This window comes from Chiloscyllium plagiosum, unplaced genomic scaffold (genome assembly GCF_037043375.1).
Source record: "Chiloscyllium plagiosum isolate Xiang-an unplaced genomic scaffold, Cpla_swu_hap1 HiC_scaffold_17, whole genome shotgun sequence".
Taxonomy (NCBI): Eukaryota; Metazoa; Chordata; class Chondrichthyes; order Orectolobiformes; family Hemiscylliidae; genus Chiloscyllium; species Chiloscyllium plagiosum.
The window spans coordinates 68,378,184-68,398,199 of NW_028270155.1; the positions used below are offsets into that span (position 1 = coordinate 68,378,184).

Sequence of the window (20,016 nt, forward strand, 5' to 3'; positions counted from 1 at the left end):
CCATATAGCATTTCGATATAACACTCATAATAGTATCTAACAATGGAATAATTATTTAATCCTAGACTTTTCTGTGTATTTGTTACTAAGGTTTGGCAGTTGGAAATTGTGTTCTGAATATTGGAAACAAACAAATAAACAGCAAGAAATTGACCCACTCAGCTTTAAATATCCATAATTAACAAACAGATTTTTTAACCAATCATGGTTAAGTGTCTGTGCTGGTAATTATATTGAACCAGCAAGTGCTTGAGACTGACTCCCTCGCTGACAATTGCAGCTCCCCTTTTTGCAACCACAGCTCTTTACTTAATCCTCTTCTTACGCAGTATCCTCTCCCAGCTACTGTGTTTTAAAAGGCTTTGAGAGCAACTGCTTTTCACTCAACAGACTCCACCCCCACCATACCAAGAGCTATAACTCCCTAAGCATTGTTACCATCTAATACAGTTATCTTTTGAAAGATAACATTAGTAGCAGAGAATGATTGGATCAAGGTATAAAATTTCAGGGTATGATTACTCAAGTCCTGCTTTGTGAAAATAAACCTCATGACCACTGGAAGACCAGAGTTATAACATGGACCTGAGTTACTTCTATACCTAAGAAGCAGCAATTGGAGCCCAATGCTGTGAACATGGATGGAGTTTTGAACATATTGTTAACTTTCATGAATAAAATGTATCAGAAAAAATTATTTATTGGATGCTGAAGAGGCAAGATCAGATTTTTACAAATATTTAAAAAATAAGTATAGTATTTTGAAGATGCAATAGAATGGAATTCTTCAGTAGATGGCAAGGTTGCTGGAATTTTGTTTAGAATTCCCCAATCAGTGATGGCATTTAAGTTATTAGACTGTATCAAAGTATTAAGCACGGACAGACTTTTACCATTGACAGGAGTTAAATTTGCAGATAAACTTGCATGACTAGAACAAATATCAGAAGTGTTAAAAAAAATTCCCAGAGCATTCCTTTTCAGCAGCGTTCATAGCACAAAGGGGAAGTTGACAATATGACAGAAAATGGAGGCTACTGCTCTGAGATGTTGAAGAGATCATCTAGATACAAGCTGAAGGAGAAAGTACAAAAACAGAACTGTAACTATTGAAACTGAGCACAGAAATGCTTTTGATAATTTAGAGAATCAAACAGAATTCGAGATTTACAATTAACAAAAGAATGTACTCCAGAAACATTAAAGGTCTAGTCAATCGGTGTTTCAGGTACATTTCAACAAATCCCTATACCATGAACTGTCCCAAATAGTATAAGAAAGTATTCAAAAATAAACGTGAAATGGAGGAAGATAGAGATACAGATCATAGAGTGGGCATTGTGTTGGTCACAAGAAATTTCAACTCATTGATGATGTATTGTTGGCAATTGTGCAATATTTTGCAGTGGATTCACATCTACTGTATGGTAAGTAGACTGGCCAAATGTTAGACTCTGATTAATAAGGATCAGGAAAAAGTTAATCAACTTGAATGTTCCACCAGTTTCAGATTTGGGGATGATAAAAATGCTAAAATCTTTGAAAAGTCTGGTGATTCCTTCCAAAATAGCCAGACTCAATTGTTTTATTAGCAAAGATTTAGTGTCCAATGGAATACTCTTGTTATTAATACAGCATCGATGAAGATAACACAGATGATACTGAAAGTGGAAATCAAAGCTATTGTACTTAAAAACCTGTACATTTTAATTTTTAAAATTGGGATACTATTATGTTCTTTTGATTTAAAATAACCGCTTGATTAAAGAAATTAGAGAAGAGTTATTAACATCCCGGAGTGGAAATTTAGAAGATGAAATCAATTGTGTGAAAATTAGATTGGCAATTTTCTCAACTTCTTTCTGAAAAATTAAAATGTTTTGAAAAGGATGCAGTATTAAGGGATGGGAGTACAATAAGGTCATGAAAGAGATAAGTGATAGGCATGAGATTTGTAAAGAAAAAAATCGAAGCATACCATCACATTAGCAAGAGATTTTTATGAGGTAGTCGCCCATGGGATAAAGAAAAACGCACTTTCATTTTACATTTGTCGGTTTGGCAACCAGATTTAGTCAGTCAACAATAATGCATACTAAAGATAAGAGAATAACTGTGGATAAAGCAATGAAAAAGCGGATCACTGGCAAAATTACTCACTGATAATGGGGAGATTGATAATGATGAATTCAGAGATGTATTTGCAAATATGAACATAATCATTATGAATACAGCACCAGCAAGCCCTTTAAGGAATGGGGTTTGTGAAAGGCAGTAATAGACAAATTGCTGCACAACATTTTGGCAATTTAGCCAAATTGAAAATTATCTGCAATAGCGTGGGCTGTGCATACTCAGAAGACAAATCCATATCAGTTGGCTTTTGAGGGGAATCCTAAAGTTCCATCAGTAATAAATGATCAAATCCCAGCTTGGGAAGGGACTACAATTAGTCCTACATTTTCAGAACATTTGGTTAACACTACATACAGACAGACAGGCTTTCATTAAAGCCAAAGTGGCAAAAAGAATTTGACGCGCCTTACAAAGTAAGGTCATTGGAAATGCATTTCAAGGTGGGGGTGGGGGGGTGATGGTGCGAGGGAAGAAGCTTGAGAGGCCCCACAAAGGTTAATGGTAAAGACACAAAAATAATTCTTTAGCACAGGAATCAGATTGATTGAGTACACTCTTCAAGATTGATTGGTATGGATAATAAATTTGCAGATTCTGAAGGAGTTATAGAATATAGTGAGAAAACTGGACCTTTTCATGGCCAAATGTGTCACAGCTATGAGAATCAAACTGCTATAATTATCAGTTTGTGTAACAATGGACAGATCAGTTTGAGGCCATTAATCCCAAAGGACAACTGCCAAAAGTGGGTACCAAAGTCAAATTTAACCAGATGGGGCTAGTCATCTGAGAAATGTCACTACAATAAGAGCAGAGAAGGCCACAAGAAAATTTAAAAGACGGATGAACATAGAAGACGAGAGGCAGGAGATTACACCCATAGATTGGGAACATGAAGTGCAAAGATGGAAGGTAAGGAAACACAGTATAAGCTCAAACAGTAGGTCTGAGAGCAAACATGTTGCTTGAAAGTGATCATGAATTGTTTTAAAAAAAAGATGGAGATATACAGCACGGAAATAAACCCTTTGGTCCAACTCGTCCATGCCAATCAGATAACCCAACCCAATCTAGTCACACCTGCCAGCACCCAGCCTATATCCCTCCAAACCCTTCCTAGTCATATACCCATCCAGATGTCTTTTAAATGTTGCAACTGAATTAGCCTCCACCACTTCCTCTGGGAGCTCATTCCATACACGTACCACCCCCTGCGTGAATAGGTTGTCCCTTAGGTCTCTTTTATATCTTTCCCCTCTCACCCGAACCCTATGTCCTCTGGTTCTGGACTCCCCTACACCAGGGAGAAGACTTTGTTTATTTATTCTATCCATGCCCCTCATGATCTTATAAACTATAAGGTAACCCCTTAGCTTCCAACACTCCAGGGATACCAGCCCCAGCCTACTCAAACTCTCCCCAGAGCTAAAATCCTCCAACTCTGGCAACATCCCTGTAAATGTTTTCTGAACCCTTTCAAGTTTCAGAACATCCTTCCAATATTCATGTAATATTCCAAAGTGGCCTAACCAATGTCCTGTACAGCCACAACATGACCTCCCAACTCCTGTACTCAATACTCTAACTAACAAAGGAAAGCATACCAAACGCCTTTTTCACTATCCTATCTACCTGCGACTCTATTTTCAAGGAGCGATGAACATGCACTCCAAGATCTCTTTGTTCAGCAACACTCCCTAGGATCTTACCATTAAGTGTACAAGTCCTGCCAAGATTTGCTTTCCCAAAATGCAGCACCTCGCATTTATCTAAATTAAACTTCATCTGCCACTTCTTAGCCCATTGGCTCTTCTGATCAAGATCCTGTTGTAATCTGAGGTAACCTTGTTCGCTGTCCACTACATCTCCAATTTTGGTGTCATCTCCAAACTTACTAACTGTACCTCTTATGCTCACATCCAAATCATTTATATAAATGATGAAAAGTAGTGTACCTAGCACCCATCCTTGTGGCACTCCACTGGTCACAGGCCTTCAGTCTGAAAAACAACCCTCCACCACCATCTTCTTCTACCTTTGAACCAGTTCTGTATTCAAATGGCTAGTTCTCCCTGTGTTCCACGGGATCTAACCTTGCTAACCAGTCTCCCATGGGAAACCTTGTCAAATGCCTTACTGAAGTCCATATAGATCGTGCCTACCGCCCTGCCATCATCAATACTCTTTATTACTTCTTCAAAAAACTCAATCAAGTTTGTGAGACATGATTTCCCACACAGAAAACCATGTTGACTATCCCTAATCAGTCCTTGCCTTTCTAAATACATGTACATCCTGTCCCTCAGGATTCCCTCCAACAACTTGCCCACCACCGACGAAGGGCTCACCAGTCTATCCTTCCCTGGCTTGTTCTTACCACCTTTCTTAAACAGTGGCACCACTTAAACCAACCTCCAGTCTTCCAGCACTTCACCTATGACCATCGCTGATACAAATACCTCAGCAAGGGGCCCAACAATCACTTCCCTAGCTTCCCACAGAGTTCTAGCGGTACACCTGATCAGGTCCTGGGGATTTATCCACCTGTTTCAAGACATCCAGCACATTTTGCAAGATGTAACCATCTATTTCACTACATTCTATATCTTCCATCTCCTTTTCCACAGTAAACACTGATGCAAAGCCTGAATCCTGTGATTACATAAAGTGAAAACTGTAAATGTTTGGGATCTGAAATTAAAAATATGCTGATGTGTACGCTTCATCAGACTCTGAGAGAAAGCAAATTGAGCTTTTTTGTTCGTATACCCTTGATCCAACTGGACTATTATGGATCAATGTATATTCATTACCTATTAAATTTCAGGATTGTTTGTTCAGCATTCTTCCATCTTACTCTCAAAATAGACTGATCCAGTTAAATCATGGTCATGGCTCTTAAAAACAAGATGTTTTGTTATTGCAAACTCTGCAGCAGCAATTAATAAATGGAAAATAGATCATAAAAGCTGCATATTTGAACACTTTCTCTTAACAATGATTTATGAAGTGTCAATTTTTTTAAGGCATTGAGATATAGAAGCTCTTTCCATTTCTATAGTTCAAAATTACTGATGCAGAATGACTGTAGGGGAAAGAACTATTGTATAATAAACTAAATCATTAATGTATGGCTTTTAATAATTATGATTTGACAGGTGTACAGGTATGTGTTAATACTTCTGTAGATGAGTTGGATATGCCTGCTATTAAAAAATCTTAAACATTTGAAATAAAAACATCGAGGGCCAAAGGGCCTGTTCTGCACTGTATTGTAAAATACTCGCTTAGTATCTCCCCCATCTCTTCCGGCTCCACACAAAGGCCACCTTGCTGATCTTTGAGGGTCCCTATTCTCTCCCTAGTTACCTTTTTGTCCTTAATGTATTTGTAAAAACCCTTTGGATTCTCCTTAACTCTATTTGCCAAAGCAATCTCATGTCCCCTTTTTGCCCTCCTGATTTCCCTCTTAAGTATACTACTTCTGCCTTTATACACTTCTAAAGATTCACTCAATCTGTCCTGTCTATACCTGACATATGTTTCCTTCTACCTCTTAACCAAACCCTCAATTTCATTAGTCATCCGGCATTCCCTACACCTACCAGCCTTTCCTTTCACCCTGACAGGAATATACTGTATCTGGACTCTCGTTATCTCATTTCTGCAGGCTTCCCATTTTCCAGTCGTCCCTTTACCTGTAATCATCTGCCTCCAATCAACTTTTGAAACTTCTTGTCTAATACTGTCAAATTAGCTTTACTCCAATTTAGAACTTCGACTTTTAGATCTGATCTATCCTTTTCCATCACTATTTTAATACTAATAGAATTATGGTTGCTTACCCCAAAGTGTTTCCCCACTGACACCTCAGTCACCTGCCCTGCCTTATTTCCCAAGAATAGGTCAAGTTTTGCACCTTCTCTAGTAGGTACATGCATATACTAAATCAGAAAATTTTCTTGCACACGCTCTCCATCTAAACCCTGAACACACTGGGGAGAATATGCATAGGGTATAAGTAGGCAGGGACACAATTAAGTTTTAATTTTTCTGAAACAATTGGTTCAGCTGAGCATGACTCAGATCAGATAAGAACTTACAGTTAACAATGGGGTGCTAGAGGCAAAGGTAATGGGTTAACATGGTGGAAAAGCAGTCATTATGTACTGTCACTTAACAATATTGGAAGCATACAGTGTGTGAGGTCAGCTTAACAAGGTGAAAAGTATTCATTATGTGAAGCCAGTTATTCATTGTGTGACAGTAAAGGGCTTGGTCTCTGCTATTCGCTGATTGTAACGGTCACCCAATCTATATGTATGTTGCCTTATCTGGATGCTCCTCCCTGTGAAATGACTGTATAGTTCATTGAGAAACTGCTGTTCCAGAGGAGACAGTGAACTCATGTCTCTGTGCACATGGGCGATCGTTCTAATTCCCTCCAGAACCCAGAATAAAGATGAAGAAGGTAAAACTCCTCTGTCTCTGTTTTCCTTCGACTTGGGGGGGGGGGGGGGGCGGGGGGAGAAACGGGATGACAATATTGGCATAATCGGCAGGATCCAAATAGATTGTTACGATCGGACGGTGTTAACAGCTGCCTAGAACATCGGTGTCTCGAGACAGGCAGGCCCGCAAGTTAAAATTTTAAACCTTGATCCCTCTCAATATTTCTGTATGCTAGAGACAGTCCCCTCACTCAATCGCTCTGTATTCTACGGATTCCTTGAATGGTAATTAGTTCAGTTGAGAGACAGTTTTTCAAGCGCGCTGGCAGGCAGAGGTTTGAGTCCTCTGCGCTGCATTAGGGGAGGTGTGATTGAGGATCAAGTCCTCTGAGTGGTACTGGGGTTCGAATCCCCTGGGGGCGAGGGAGGAGGTGTGATTGAGGTTCGAGTCCTCTGTGCAGTACTGGGGTTAGAGTCCCCTGGGGTGGATTGGTTTGCTTGAGGTTCGAGTCTTCTGCGCAGTTCTGGGGTTAGAGTCCCTGGGTGGGTGTGATTGAGCTTTGAGTTCTCTGTGTGGTACTGGGGTTCGAGTATACTGGTTTGGTTAATTTGAGGTTCAAGTCCTCCACACTGTGCTGAGGTTCGAGCTCTCTGCACTTAAATGAGCATCGAGCTCTCTGTGTTTGAGGTTCGAGCTCTCTGTGCTTAAGTGAGCTTCGAGCTCTCTGTGCTTATGTGAGCTTCGAGCTCTCTGTGCTTATGTGAGCTTCGAGCTCTCTGTGCTTATGTGAGCTTCGAGCTCTCTGTGCTTAAGTGAGCTTCGAGCTCTCTGTGCTTAAGTGAGCTTCGAGCTCTCTGTGCTTAAGTGAGCTTCGAGCTCTCTGTGCTTAAGTGAGCTTTGAGCTCTCTGTGTTCAAGTGGGGTTCAAGCCCCCATGAGGAGTAAAGTGAGAAAGGGGTTAAAGTCCCCTAGTAGCAAAATTTGAGACTCTGTGAGTCTTTGTTCTGGGAGAAGAGAATGGCTTGGATTGCAGCACCATGTGGTCTGCTGCGAGGGCTTTCTCTTTTTATAAATGTGGTTTCAGTGAGAGGATGCAAAAAAAGAAATGAAGGCAAGAAAATGCTGAAATTAAGGTGTACTAATACTTGGGTTGAAAGAAGAAAGCTTCAATGTAGATTGTGCTTGATATTTAAAAATTTTGGTTTGTTAAAATACTGGTTCAGAAAATCATTTTAAGTAACTGTTTTGCCTTGTTTGATTCAGGATCTCAATTCAATGTGTTTTGTGGGCTATGTAATGGGGGCAGATTTTGTTTTTACATTGAAACTGTACAACATTATGTCCTTTTTAAAATTATCAAACTTGTAATCTTAAAGCAAGTTGATTGAGTGCCTTGAACCCCTGATTTGTTTGAAATTCTACAATGCCTGTTTAAAAAAAACATTTGGGTCAGTAGTCATGCTTTAGCCAGATGAGAGTATTGTATTACAATATCTTTGCTGCTGTGTTTTTAATGCAGAGTGTTCACAAACGAGTGCATTTTTAGTTTGATGCTTTGTTAAGATTTTTTAGAGAATATTAGAACTGGAGGCTGAGCTGTTTCAGTTCTGTTAAGGCTTCATTGTCCCCTTCATATTACAAATTCAAAGAATGTTGATCTCTACCAAAGTTGCCACCATAATTCCAACTGTTTTATTTGGGAAGATTCATTTAGAGAACATATTTTAGATATTCAGCATTTGTTTCCCACGAATATTTGAGATTTAAATCTGAACTGAAACTGCCTCTTCAATTGCTAAAGCACAGGAAACATTTTATTGTTTGTTTTCTTGCTGTTCCAGGCTTTTGAAATACTTTTCCTGACAGCTTTTACATTAGCCAAGTATCAATTTGTTAAAGGAAAATAATTTTTGAATAACCCCAATGGAGTACCCGAGGGTTTGATTTTAGGAAAATTGATTGTTGTTTATAATTGACTGAATTGTTTAGGCAGTACAATTTGGAAGTTTATGGATTGTATAAAACTTGATAATGTCATAAATAGTGAACAGAGAACAGACTTCAAGAGTTTAAAGAATGTTGAAATAGGCAGGCACAACTTAGTGTAGTTAAATGTGTGACTATCTTCATACTGATAAACACCTCGGCAAGGAAGGAATGAGAGAGGAAATGAAAAGATACTTTCAGCAACTAACATCTTCTCTTCGGACCACTGCCCACCCCTCCACAGCCTGATCCAACGGATTCATTCAGCTCTCCAGTCAAGACCATAAAAAGTGAAGAAGCTCACAACAGTGTGTATGCTTTTTGTCAGTAGCCTTCCTATGGACATTAAACCACGTGAGCTATACCATGTCTTCGATCATTTAAGGGATATGATGGTTCACTGACCAAGCTAACATCACAACAGCCAGTTTGCTTTGTTACATTTAAACAACTGAGCGGGAACAGAAGTAGCAAAGAATGTTGCGTTCATCTAGCCTGCTGCTGCACTGCACGCTCAGATGCGCTGGTATCCTCCATCTGAAGCACCTCTGGGAGGAAGGAAATCTTGTCAGTTTTGTGAAGCATTTAACTGCCCTCATCCAAGAAATCAGATTTTTCCGTTGAGTGATGCACAAAAGTCAGACTGAATTTTGTTTTCAGGTTGAACTTTACTGAAGGAGACTTTGGAGAACAGGCTCGTTTCCACTTGACTTGGACGGGATGGAGCAGTCACTAAGGACTGTGGATTTAAGAAATTTACCAATGGTATTTTTCCACATGGGAAGATTCTTCAAACTCTAATTACTGTAATGGACTAGTAATTTTTGTTGTTACAATCACTGTATGCTGTGTGACAATAACTTGTTTAAATACTGGCTGTCAGGGTCTAATGAAAGCTGGTAGTGCTGGTTATCATGAAATGAGAATATGTATAGGATATAAGAAGGCAGGGAAAGAGTTAAGTTCTGAGTTTTGGGAAACAAGTGGTTCAGTTGAGCATGACTCAGATCAGATAAGAAATTACAGTTAACAATGGGGTGTTGGAGGCAAGGGTAATGGGTTAACAAGGTGGAAAAGCAGTCATTATGTAGAGCCACTTAACAATATTGGAAGTATTCAGTATGTGAGGTCAGTTTAACAAGATGAAAAGTGTTCATTATGTGAAGCCAGTTATTGTATGACAGTAAAGGGCTTGGTCTCTGCTAATGATACTCGCTGATTGTAATGGTCACCCTATGTATTTTGCCTTATCTGTAAAATGACTATATAGTTCATTGACAAACTGCTGTTTGAGAGGAGACCGTGAACTCATGTCTCTGCACACATGGGCGATCATTCTCTCCCTCCAGGGCCCAGAATAAAGATGAAGTAGGTAAAACTCCTCTGTGTCTCTAAGCGTTTTGCTTCGAATGGCGGGGGTGGGGGAGGCAACACTGGCAGTCCCGAAGTTAAAATCCCCTACCATAGCCATCCTTTCATTCTTACAGAGAACTGAGATCTCCTTACAAATTTGTTTCTCAATTTCGCACTGACTATTAGGGGTTTAATAATACAATCCCAGTAAGTTGATCATCCTTTTCTTATTTCTCAGTTCCACCCAAATCACTTTCCTGGATATATTTCTGGAAATATCCTCCCTCAATAGAGCTGTAATGTTATCCATTAACAAAAATACCATTCTCCCATCTCTCTTGCCTACCTTTCTGTCCTTCCTGTAGCATTTGTATCCTGCAACATTAAGCTGCCAGTCCTGTCCATCCCTGAGCCATGTTTCCGTAATTGCTATGATATCCCAGTCCCATGTTCCTAACCATGCCCTGAGTTCATCTGCCTTCTCTGTTAGGCCTCTTGCATGGACATAAATAGAGTCATTGAGATGTACAGCATGGAAACATCTTCAGTAACCTGCCCATGCTCTCCAGTTATCCCAACCTAATCTAGTCCCACCTGCCAGCACCCGGCACATTTCCCTTCAAACCCTTCCTATTCATATGCCCATCCAAATTCCTCTTAAATGTTGCAATTGTACCTGCCTCCACCACTTCCTCTGGCAGCTCATTCCAGACCCGTACCAGCCTGTGTGTGAAAAGGTTGCCCCTTAGGTCTCTTTTATGTCTTTCCCCTCTCACCCTAAATCTATGCCCTCTGGTTCTGGACTCCCTGACCCCAGGGAAAAGAATTTGCCTGTTTACCTTATCCATGCCCTTCATAATTTTGTAAACCTCTATAAGGTCACCCCTCAGCCTCCGACGCTCCAGGGAAAACAGCCCCAGCCTGTTCAGCCTCTCCCTATAGCTCAAATCCTCCAACTCAGCCATACCTTGTTCTCTGCTTTGTCCCTGCCTGCCTGGTTGTTTGACTTGCTTCTTTTCTTTACTGTACCTGTCTCTTTCCTCACTATCTCTCTGGGTCCCACTTGCGCCCCCCCAACTCCCCCACCTTGCTAGTTTAAATCCTCCCAAGCAGCTCTAGCAAATCTCCCTGCCAGAGTATTAGTCCCCTTCCAATTCAAGTGCAATCCATCCTTCTTGTGCAGGTCACTTCTACCTCAGAAGAGATTCCAATGAACCAAAGATGTGAATTTCTCCCATACAGCATCTCCTCAACCATGCATTCATCTGCTCTATCCTCCTATTCCTACCCTCACTAGCTCGTGAGTAATCCAGATATTACTACTCTTGAGGACCTCCTTTTTAAATTCCTGCCTAACTCTATATTTTCCCTTCAGAATCTCATCCTTTTCCCTTCCTATGTTGTTGGTTCCAATGTGTACACTGACCTCCTGCTGGACCCTCTCCCCCTTGAGAACATTCTGTACCCTCTCTGAGACATCCTTGATCCTGGCAACAGGGAGGCAACACAACATTCTGATTTTTTGCTGCTGGCCATTGAAATGACTCAGACTAGAGAGTCCCCTAACACAATTGATTTCTTGGAACCCGATGAACTCCTCATTGCATTAGAGCCAGTCTTGTTACCAGAAACTTGGCAGTTTGTGTTAATTAGGAGAAAGTGAGGACTGCAGACGCTGGAGATCAGAGCTTAAAAATGTGTTGCTGGAAAAGCGCAGTAGGTCAGGCAGCATCCAAGGAGAAGGAGAATCGACATTTCGGGCATAAGCGCTTTTCCAGCAACACATTTTAAAGTTTGTGTTAATTCCCCTGTAAATCCATCAGCCCCTACATTTTCCAAAATAGCATACTTATTTGAAATGGGCATAGCCACAGAAGTCTCCTGCACTACCTCTCTTACCTTTCCTGGATTTAACCCATCTATGTGACTGTATCTGCAACTTTTCTCCCTTCCTATAACTGCCATCTATCATACCCCCAGGTCTTGTAAATTCCTCACTGCCTCTAACTGTCGATCCAATCGATCCATTTGATCTGATAGGATTCACAACCAACAGCATTTATTTCATATATAATCCTCAGTAACATGTAAACTCTCCCTAAACTCCCACATCCGACAAGAAGAGCATATCACTCTACTAAGGGCCATTTTTGCTTCTTCAACTCTACAGACCCAGAAAATAGCATTGTCTTATTCCTCTACAATACACTGCTCCAGGCTAACTTAAATTTATGGCTTATATTTTTAAGTTTAATCAAGAGACATATCTCAATAAACATAAATCAAGAAAGATCCCACTCTACTCACTACTGCAGGCTTACAGCAAGGTCACACTTACAACTATTCACGTAACTGTTTCTGTGCTGTGACCTCTTCCAAACAGGTGCCTTCAAGATCAGTTGTGAATTTCACTGTTTGTTAATTTTCCTAGGCGCACTCCAATGTCCAGTGATACATGAATTCAACAGCAAAGACACTAACTGCGCAGGTTCACTGCTGTGTCAGCTAGCAGTGTGGGTTTCTTTCTCCCTGTCTCTCTCTCCTGCACAGACCTGGCCATGTGCTGCATTTGTCTGTTCCTCTCCCTTTTAAAAGTGCCATCAAAATGGATATGTACTCAAAAGATGTCCCCAGTACTACCTAAGGCTAGTGGCACAAGGTTTTGAAGTGGGGTATCAAGATGTTTGAACTGATATTTTTTGGTTTTGTTAGCATCAAATGCTTGGGTGTTTGGATCAACTGATCTTAAAGCTGTATTTCTACAGGAGGATCAGCTTAAGAGAGGAGTGTTTTGTCCTTCAAAACTGCTAAATACACTTAGGACATTATGGATCTTATATAGTTGTATACATGGCCTAAGTGATGCCTCTAGGTTTGATAGTTCAGTAAGGACTGTCCTGGAAACATAGAAAATAGGTACATGAAAAGGCCATTTGGCACTCTGAACCTGCTCTGCCATTCCATATGATCACAGCTGATCATCCCACTCAGCACCCTGTCCTGCTTTCTCCCCATTCTCTTTAATCCCTTCAGCTGCAAGTTCTTTGAAGAAGTGACCAGGAAGGTTGATGAGGGCAGGGCAGGAGATGTACTCTGAATTTCAGAAAGGCCTTTAATAAAATTCCACATGATAGGCTGCTCTGGAAGGTTAGATCACATAGAATCCAGGGGGAACTGGCAAATTGGATACACAATTGGCTTGTTGGCAGGAAGCAGAGGGTAATAGTGGAAGGATGCTTGTCAGACTGGAGTACCTCAGAGATCGGTGCTCAGCCCGTTGCTGTTTGTTATCTATATCAATTATTCGGATGAGAAAGTACAAGGCATAATTAGTAAGTTTGCAGATGACACTAAAATAGGTCGCATCGTGGAAAGTGAGGAAGGTTATCAGAAATTGCAGCAGGACCTTGATCAGCTGGAAATGTGCCAAGAGATGGCAAATGGACTTTAATATAGATAAGTGTCGGCTCTTGCATTTTGGAAAGTCAAATCAAGGCAGGAGTTTCATGGTGAATGGTTGGGCCTTAAGGAGTGTAGTGGAACAGAGGGACCTTGAAGTTCAGGTGCACAGTTCTCCGAAAGTGGAGTCACAGATAGACAGAGCAGTAAAGGAGGAATTTGGCACACTGGCCTTCATCAGTCAGGACACTGAGTGTCAAAGTTGGGAAGTTATGTTGCAGTTGCACAGGACCTTGGTGAGCCCACATTTGGAATATTGTGTTCAGTTTTGGTCACCTTGCTAGAGCAAGGATGTTGCTAAAGTGAAAAGACTACTGAGGAAATTTACAAAGATGTTGCCAGGATTCAATGGTCTGAGTTATAGGGACAAGTGGGACAAGCTAGGACTTTTTCCTTCAGAGTAGAGTAGACTGAGGGGGGATCTTGTATCGAAGTGTATAAGATCATGAGAGCCATGGATCGAGTGAGTGCAGTCAGTCTCTTTCCCAAGGTTGGGGAATCGAGGACTAGAAGGCATCAGTTTAAGATTAGAGGGGATAGAATAAAAAAACCTGAGGGGTAGCTTTTTTACACAAGGATGGTATGCAAATAAAATTGTGATATTAAAGAGCTAGCTTGCTTGGCAGACCTGCAAGAAATTGAAAGCCCCGGGGATAGCATGGGATGCTTCTGACTTACAGAGAACATGTAAGTGAACTTACATGGTCATTTCCTTGCCATTCAAAAGTCTAGTTACATTTTCATCCCTTATTCAGAAATCAATAAGAAAATTACAATTGGAATACAAATCATACCAGATCTGGCCATTAAGGGATGATTAAGGGGTTGCCTTGTGAGCATTACTGACTGTGATGTAAAGATTTTGTATAAAGGAAGGACCGTTTCCTTTGTTCAGGGAGAGCTTCCCTAGACATGCTTCGCAACCATGACTGATTTCTCCAAAGTTTGTACTGTACAGTGTTTAATAAAATTTTGCTTGTTCACAGAAGTTGGGATGTTGCAATTGCATCAAGTGTGTAAGGACCTCAGTAATAAGAACTTAACAAAATCAGCTGCTAGCAGAAGTGGTTGAGGCAGATACATAAACAACATTTAAAAGGCATTTGGACAAATATACGGACAGGAAAGATTTAGAAGCCAAGTGCAGAGAAATGGTGTTAGTGTGGATGGTAATTTTGGTCTACATGGACCAATTTGGGCCAAAGGACCTGTCTCTGTATTGTAGGACTCTATGACTCTATGAACAATATTTCTGTGGGAGACAATACCACAAACTCACCACTCTGGGTGAAGAAATCTTTCCTAATTTCAGTCCTAAATGACCAACTCTATATCCTTAGATTGTGACTCCTGGTTCTGGGGTCCCCAGTCATCGGGAACATCCTTCCTGTGTTTACCCCATCTAGTCCTGTTATAACTCTACAGGTTTCTTTGAGATTTCCCCCTAATTCTTCTAAAGTCCAGTGAATATCGTCAAAACCAATTCAGTCTCTCTTCATACATCAGTCCTGCCATCCCATGAATCAGTTTGGTAAACCTTTGTTGCATTCCCTCCATAACCAGAACATCCTTTCTCAGGGAAGAAGACCAAAACTGCATACAATACTCCCGGTGTGGTCTCGCCTAGGGACTGTGCAAGTGCAGCAACACATTCCTGCTCCTATGTTCAAATCCTCTTATTATGTAGGCAAACATACCATTTGCATTCTTTAATAATTGTTTCATGGCCTCTAATTAAAATTGGGTTTTCTTCAGAAAAAAGCAGACCATGCCACCACAAAGGCAACTTTCAAGTATCTATGATATATTAGATGATTCTTTTGTGGTATGACAGCAGTGAATTTGAAAATGTTGTCATAAATGGGCTTCTAACAGAATTCAAATTAAAAGTCTGGCTTCTAGAGCTTTTAAATATGTTGACTAGGAAATCATATAGAATGGATCAAGTGTTACTTTACTTCAGCAAAATTATTTGGAAAATGTTAGCCCCATTGATTAAGGTAGTGCTTCACAAAAAGATATAGCATCGTCCAAATTTGAAATAGAGCAATTGCAAAGTCTAACTGGAAACTGAATTAGCTGGGAAACCAAATAAAAGTAGATGCCAGTTCTTAAGTATGAACTGAGTGCAACTGTGAAAAATTCAAGAAAACAAGGGATTAAAAATATTAAAAATGGGGTAACATATTTTGAAATTTCTATCATTGTGAAATGCCAGGAACATGAAACCCCGAGTGCAGGAAGGCATTATTTTTTCGTGTGGAAAAGAAAGATAAATACTGCCCTCCAGCTTGGGAAGCTAAAAAGATTAGAAAAGTAGATGAATTGGTGTAGGCCCAAGGGGCTTCTTCTGGGCTGTATGATTCAGAGTACCTTAGTGATGAAAACCTTTGATCTTGGTGATATGGCATTTTCTTAGTGAAAATATTGGAAGAAATTCTAAAAAGGGGGTTAAAAGCAATATCCATTAAATGCTTCATCAATAATTACTGACTTTGGGACAATACACACACAATGAAAAGTGTGAAAAATAAAAGTCTGAGTTTCAGGATAGATGGAGAATGGAGATATCTTAAAATTCAAATGGATGGATAGCAGTTATCTGTGTTCTGAAATGAATGCCTGAGACTTGATGGAGTGAGGGAACATGTGAATATATTAGAGTTAATTGGCGGTATAAATACAGGGAGCAAGTAGGAGTGAGTTTTATGCAGTGCAGCTTACTGAAATAAAACTCTCACATAAAAGTGTGAACTTTAATTCTGTTTAAATTTTTGGAATATAACACTGGTTACTGCTTCTTGCTCAGTGCCCACACCCACCCCACAACAACCTCTATTCGCCCCATAACAGAATCTCCAACCTCTGCATTTCTCTACCACTCCCATTGTGCAAACCCACCTACCCCTCCTCATTAATAACTATGCCTTTAGCTTTATGCCTTTAACACCATACTGTAAAAACCTCTTTCAACTCCTTTCCTTCCCTTGTCCTCTTCAAGGCCTTAAATCTGAACTCTTTAAATGGTTATTCTCCAAGTATCTCATTCATTGACCCGTTATTTATGATTTTCTTAATGCATCTGTGACCCACTTTTGAGAATTCTATATTAAAGATTCTATATGGATGCAAATTGATGGTTACATCTCCTCATTTGATGTCATTGTTGATAGCGATAGGCCCTCATTTAATGCTCATGCCAATAGTTATGGTCTCTTGCTTCAGTTACCATTCTCCCACAATGGTCTGGCAATTTGACATACTGCATTACATTGCTAAACTGGACAAAAGAATCCAGGGGTGTGTGCCTCAAAGAAGCAATCACTGTTAGCCAGTGCCCTTACAGGTAATTACACCTCTTTATTCAATATCTTAATTCAAAGTTACAACCCAAATTCAATTATAGTTGATTCTAATAAACTCAGTACCCCAACTCCTGATTACACTAGCAACACATTGTATGACAGTACCTTGCCAGCCTGGGTAGCAGCAGTTAGACAAGGGTGTGTGCCATCGTATTTCCCCACAGTCACCATTCGGGGGTTAATTCTGTGGTTTAGCTTGAGGGTGAAAACTGGGACAAGCATGGCTGCCACCTGCAGATACAGAAGTGAATAAAACAATGATTTATCACCTGGAGCAGAAAATTTAAATCAAGAGGGGAAAGAATATACAATTAGGATGTCAGGAAACAAAAGATGGATTGATTTGTCAGGAAACAGCAAGAACATTACTTAAACGCATCAGAAACACAGGTACAAGTCTGGGTCTATTCATCCCATTTGTAGGTTGCATGACCAAAACTAACTTTACACTTCATAGAGTCATACAGAAGTCCAACATGTCCATACCAACAAGATATCCTAAATTAATCTAGTCCCATTGCCAACAATTGGCTCATATCCCTCCGAATTGGGTAGAGGAATGAGCCTTGGTGGGTTACTGTTCGGAGGGTCGTTGTGACTTGTTGGGCTGAATGGCCTGTTTTCCATACTGGGATTCTATGATTATCTATGATCGTTTCGATTGCCATTCCTTAGTCCACTGACCCATCTGATCAAGATTCCGTTGTACTCTGAGGTCACCTTCTTTGCTGTCCACTACAATTTTGGTATCATCTATAAACTTACTAACTATACTTCCCAAGTTCCCTTCCTATTCATAAACCCATCCAGATGCCTTTGAAATGTTGTTATTGTATCAGCCTACACCACTTACTCTGACAGCTCATTCCATTTGTGCACCACCTTTGCATGAAAACGTTGCCACTTAGGTCCTTTTTAAACCTCTCCCATCTCGCCCTAAACCTATACCCTCTAGTTCTAGAGTTCCCCAACCCAGAGAAAAGACCATATCTATCTACCCTATTCATGCCTCTCCAGATTTTATAAACATCTGTAAGGTCACCCCTTGGCATTCAATGCTCCAGGGAAAACAGCCCCAACTTATTCAGCCTCTCCCTATAGCTCAAACTCTCCAACCTTGGCAACATCCTTGTAACTCTTTTCGGAACCCTTTCAAGTTTCACAACATCCTTCCGATAGGAGGGAGACCAGAATTGCACTGAATATTCCAAAAGTGGCCGAACCAATATCCTGTACACATGCAACACGACCTCCCAACTCCTATACTCAATATCCTGACCAATAAAAGAAAGCATACTAAACACCTTCTTCACTATCCTATCTACCTGAGACTCCACCTTTGAGGAATTATGAACCTGCACTCCAAGGTCTCTTTATTTAGCAAAACTCCCCAGGATCTTACCATTAAGTGTATAAGTCCTGCTCTGAATTGCCTTTCCAAAATGCAGCACCTCACATTTATTTAAAGGGGTAGCATGGAGGCTCAGCGGTTAGCACTGCTGCCTCACAGTAGCAGGGACCAGAGTTTGACTCCAGCTTCTGGCGACTGTCTATGTGGAGTTTGCACATTCTCCCTGTGTCTGTGTGGGTTTCCACTGGGTGCTCCAGTTTCCCCCCACGATCCAAAGATGTGCAGGTTAGGTGAATTGGCTGTGCTAAATTGCCCATAGTATTCAGGGATGTGTAGGTTGGGTGCATTAGTCAGGGGCAAATGTAGAGCAATTGGGTAGGGGAATGGGTCTTGGTGGGTTACTGTTCGGAGGGTCGTTGTGGACTTGTTGGGCTGAATGGCCTGTTTTCCATACTGGGATTCTATGATTATCTATGATCGTTTCCATTGCCATTCCTTAGTCCACTGGCCCATCTGATCAAGATTCCGTTGTACTCTGAGGTAACCTTCTTTGCTGTCCACTATACCTCCAATTTTGGTGTCATCTGTAAACTTACTAACTAAACTTCCCAAGTTCACATCCAAATCTTTTATTAAATGATGAAAAGCAGTGTACCAGCACTGATCCTTGTGGCACACCACTGGTCACAGGCCTCTGGTCTGAAAAACAACACTCCATTACCACCCTCAGTCTTCTACCTGCGAGCCAGTTCTGTATCCAAATAGCTAGTTCTCCCTGTATTCCATTGATCTAACTTTTCTAACCTTGCTCATAATTATTCAATAATTCATTAGAGTCTAGAGCATGGAAACAGACTATTTGATTCAACTCGGCCATACCAACTAGATATCCTAAATTAATCTAGTCTTGTTTGCCAGCATTTGGCCCATATCCCTCTAAACCCTTCCTATTCATATACCCATCCAGATGCCTTTTAAATATTGCAATTGTACCCGCCTCCACCACTTCCTCTGGCAGCTCAATCTGTACACACATCATCCTGTGTGTGAAAATATTGCCCCTTAAAAGTTGTCCCTTTCAAATCTTGCCCCCTCACCCTAAACCTATGCCTGCAATAGATTCTTTCTATATTATCTTTCTCTCACCATTAGTTATATGAAAATATGGTTGAGTGGTTGTGCTGCAGAGATGTAATAGAAAGGAGGATTTATAGATAAAGGTGATATGAATAATAGTGAAATCACTGTATAAAAGACACTTTTTAAAATTAACATATCATGAATAATATCGAATTATGAGTACAGGGAGGATTTTACTTAGAATCAGGCTTTCTGCTGTTGGCCATCCTGGGAAACAGAACTTTCACGAATGCAAATCCAATTTATGGTATTGTTCCTCTTGAACAAGCTTAACTGTTTATTTTCTTACATTTGGGGACAGCTTCAGGTTCGTAATTCTGATATCCCGCCCACTTCTTTTTCAGGAATATAACCCTTAGTCTGAGTGCTGTCCTCCATCGTACCAGCATTCAGTTCGAGTAAACCATGGCTGATCCTGCCCCAGAGATGCGTGCGGGGTTTTCCGCAGATTATCCCAGCAAAGATTATCCCCTCTAACTGGATTAGTTCGAGTCCACTCTGAAAAGGCCAGCAGTCGGGAGTTTGAGGATATAGCCTCGCACCCAATCCCGTTTTACCTAGATTCGGGCTGTGCGTCTCTCAGTTACGGTCTCCCTGCTCCGGTCCCTGTCTCGCTTTTTAATGTCGGCCTCGTTGTCCCTTGGCCTGGATCGATCTCCCTTTCCCCTCCTCCGCACTCTACTCCCCGGGGATTTATTTTCGCCTGGCCCGGGATTCCACTTGTCGATTCCTCGGCCCAGTTTGCGCTCTCCGCGCCCTCTGTCTATCTGTTCTC

General features: G+C 40.8%; 1 protein-coding gene across 1 annotated transcript in view; it reads right to left on the reverse strand.

Annotated features, from left to right (window-relative positions):
* The window catches only part of bbs2 (Bardet-Biedl syndrome 2), a 76,386-nt gene extending 56,623 nt beyond the window's left edge, over positions 1-19,763 (reverse strand). The window contains exons 1-2 of the mRNA XM_087996052.1: positions 19,531-19,763; positions 16,856-16,981 (exon numbers count right to left, since the gene is read on the reverse strand). Of these exons, the coding sequence (XP_087852178.1) occupies positions 16,856-16,972 (117 nt within the window). The 5' untranslated portion in view covers positions 16,973-16,981; positions 19,531-19,763. The remainder of the gene's footprint in view (positions 1-16,855; positions 16,982-19,530) is intronic.
* Positions 19,764-20,016: the final 253 nt, after the last annotated feature.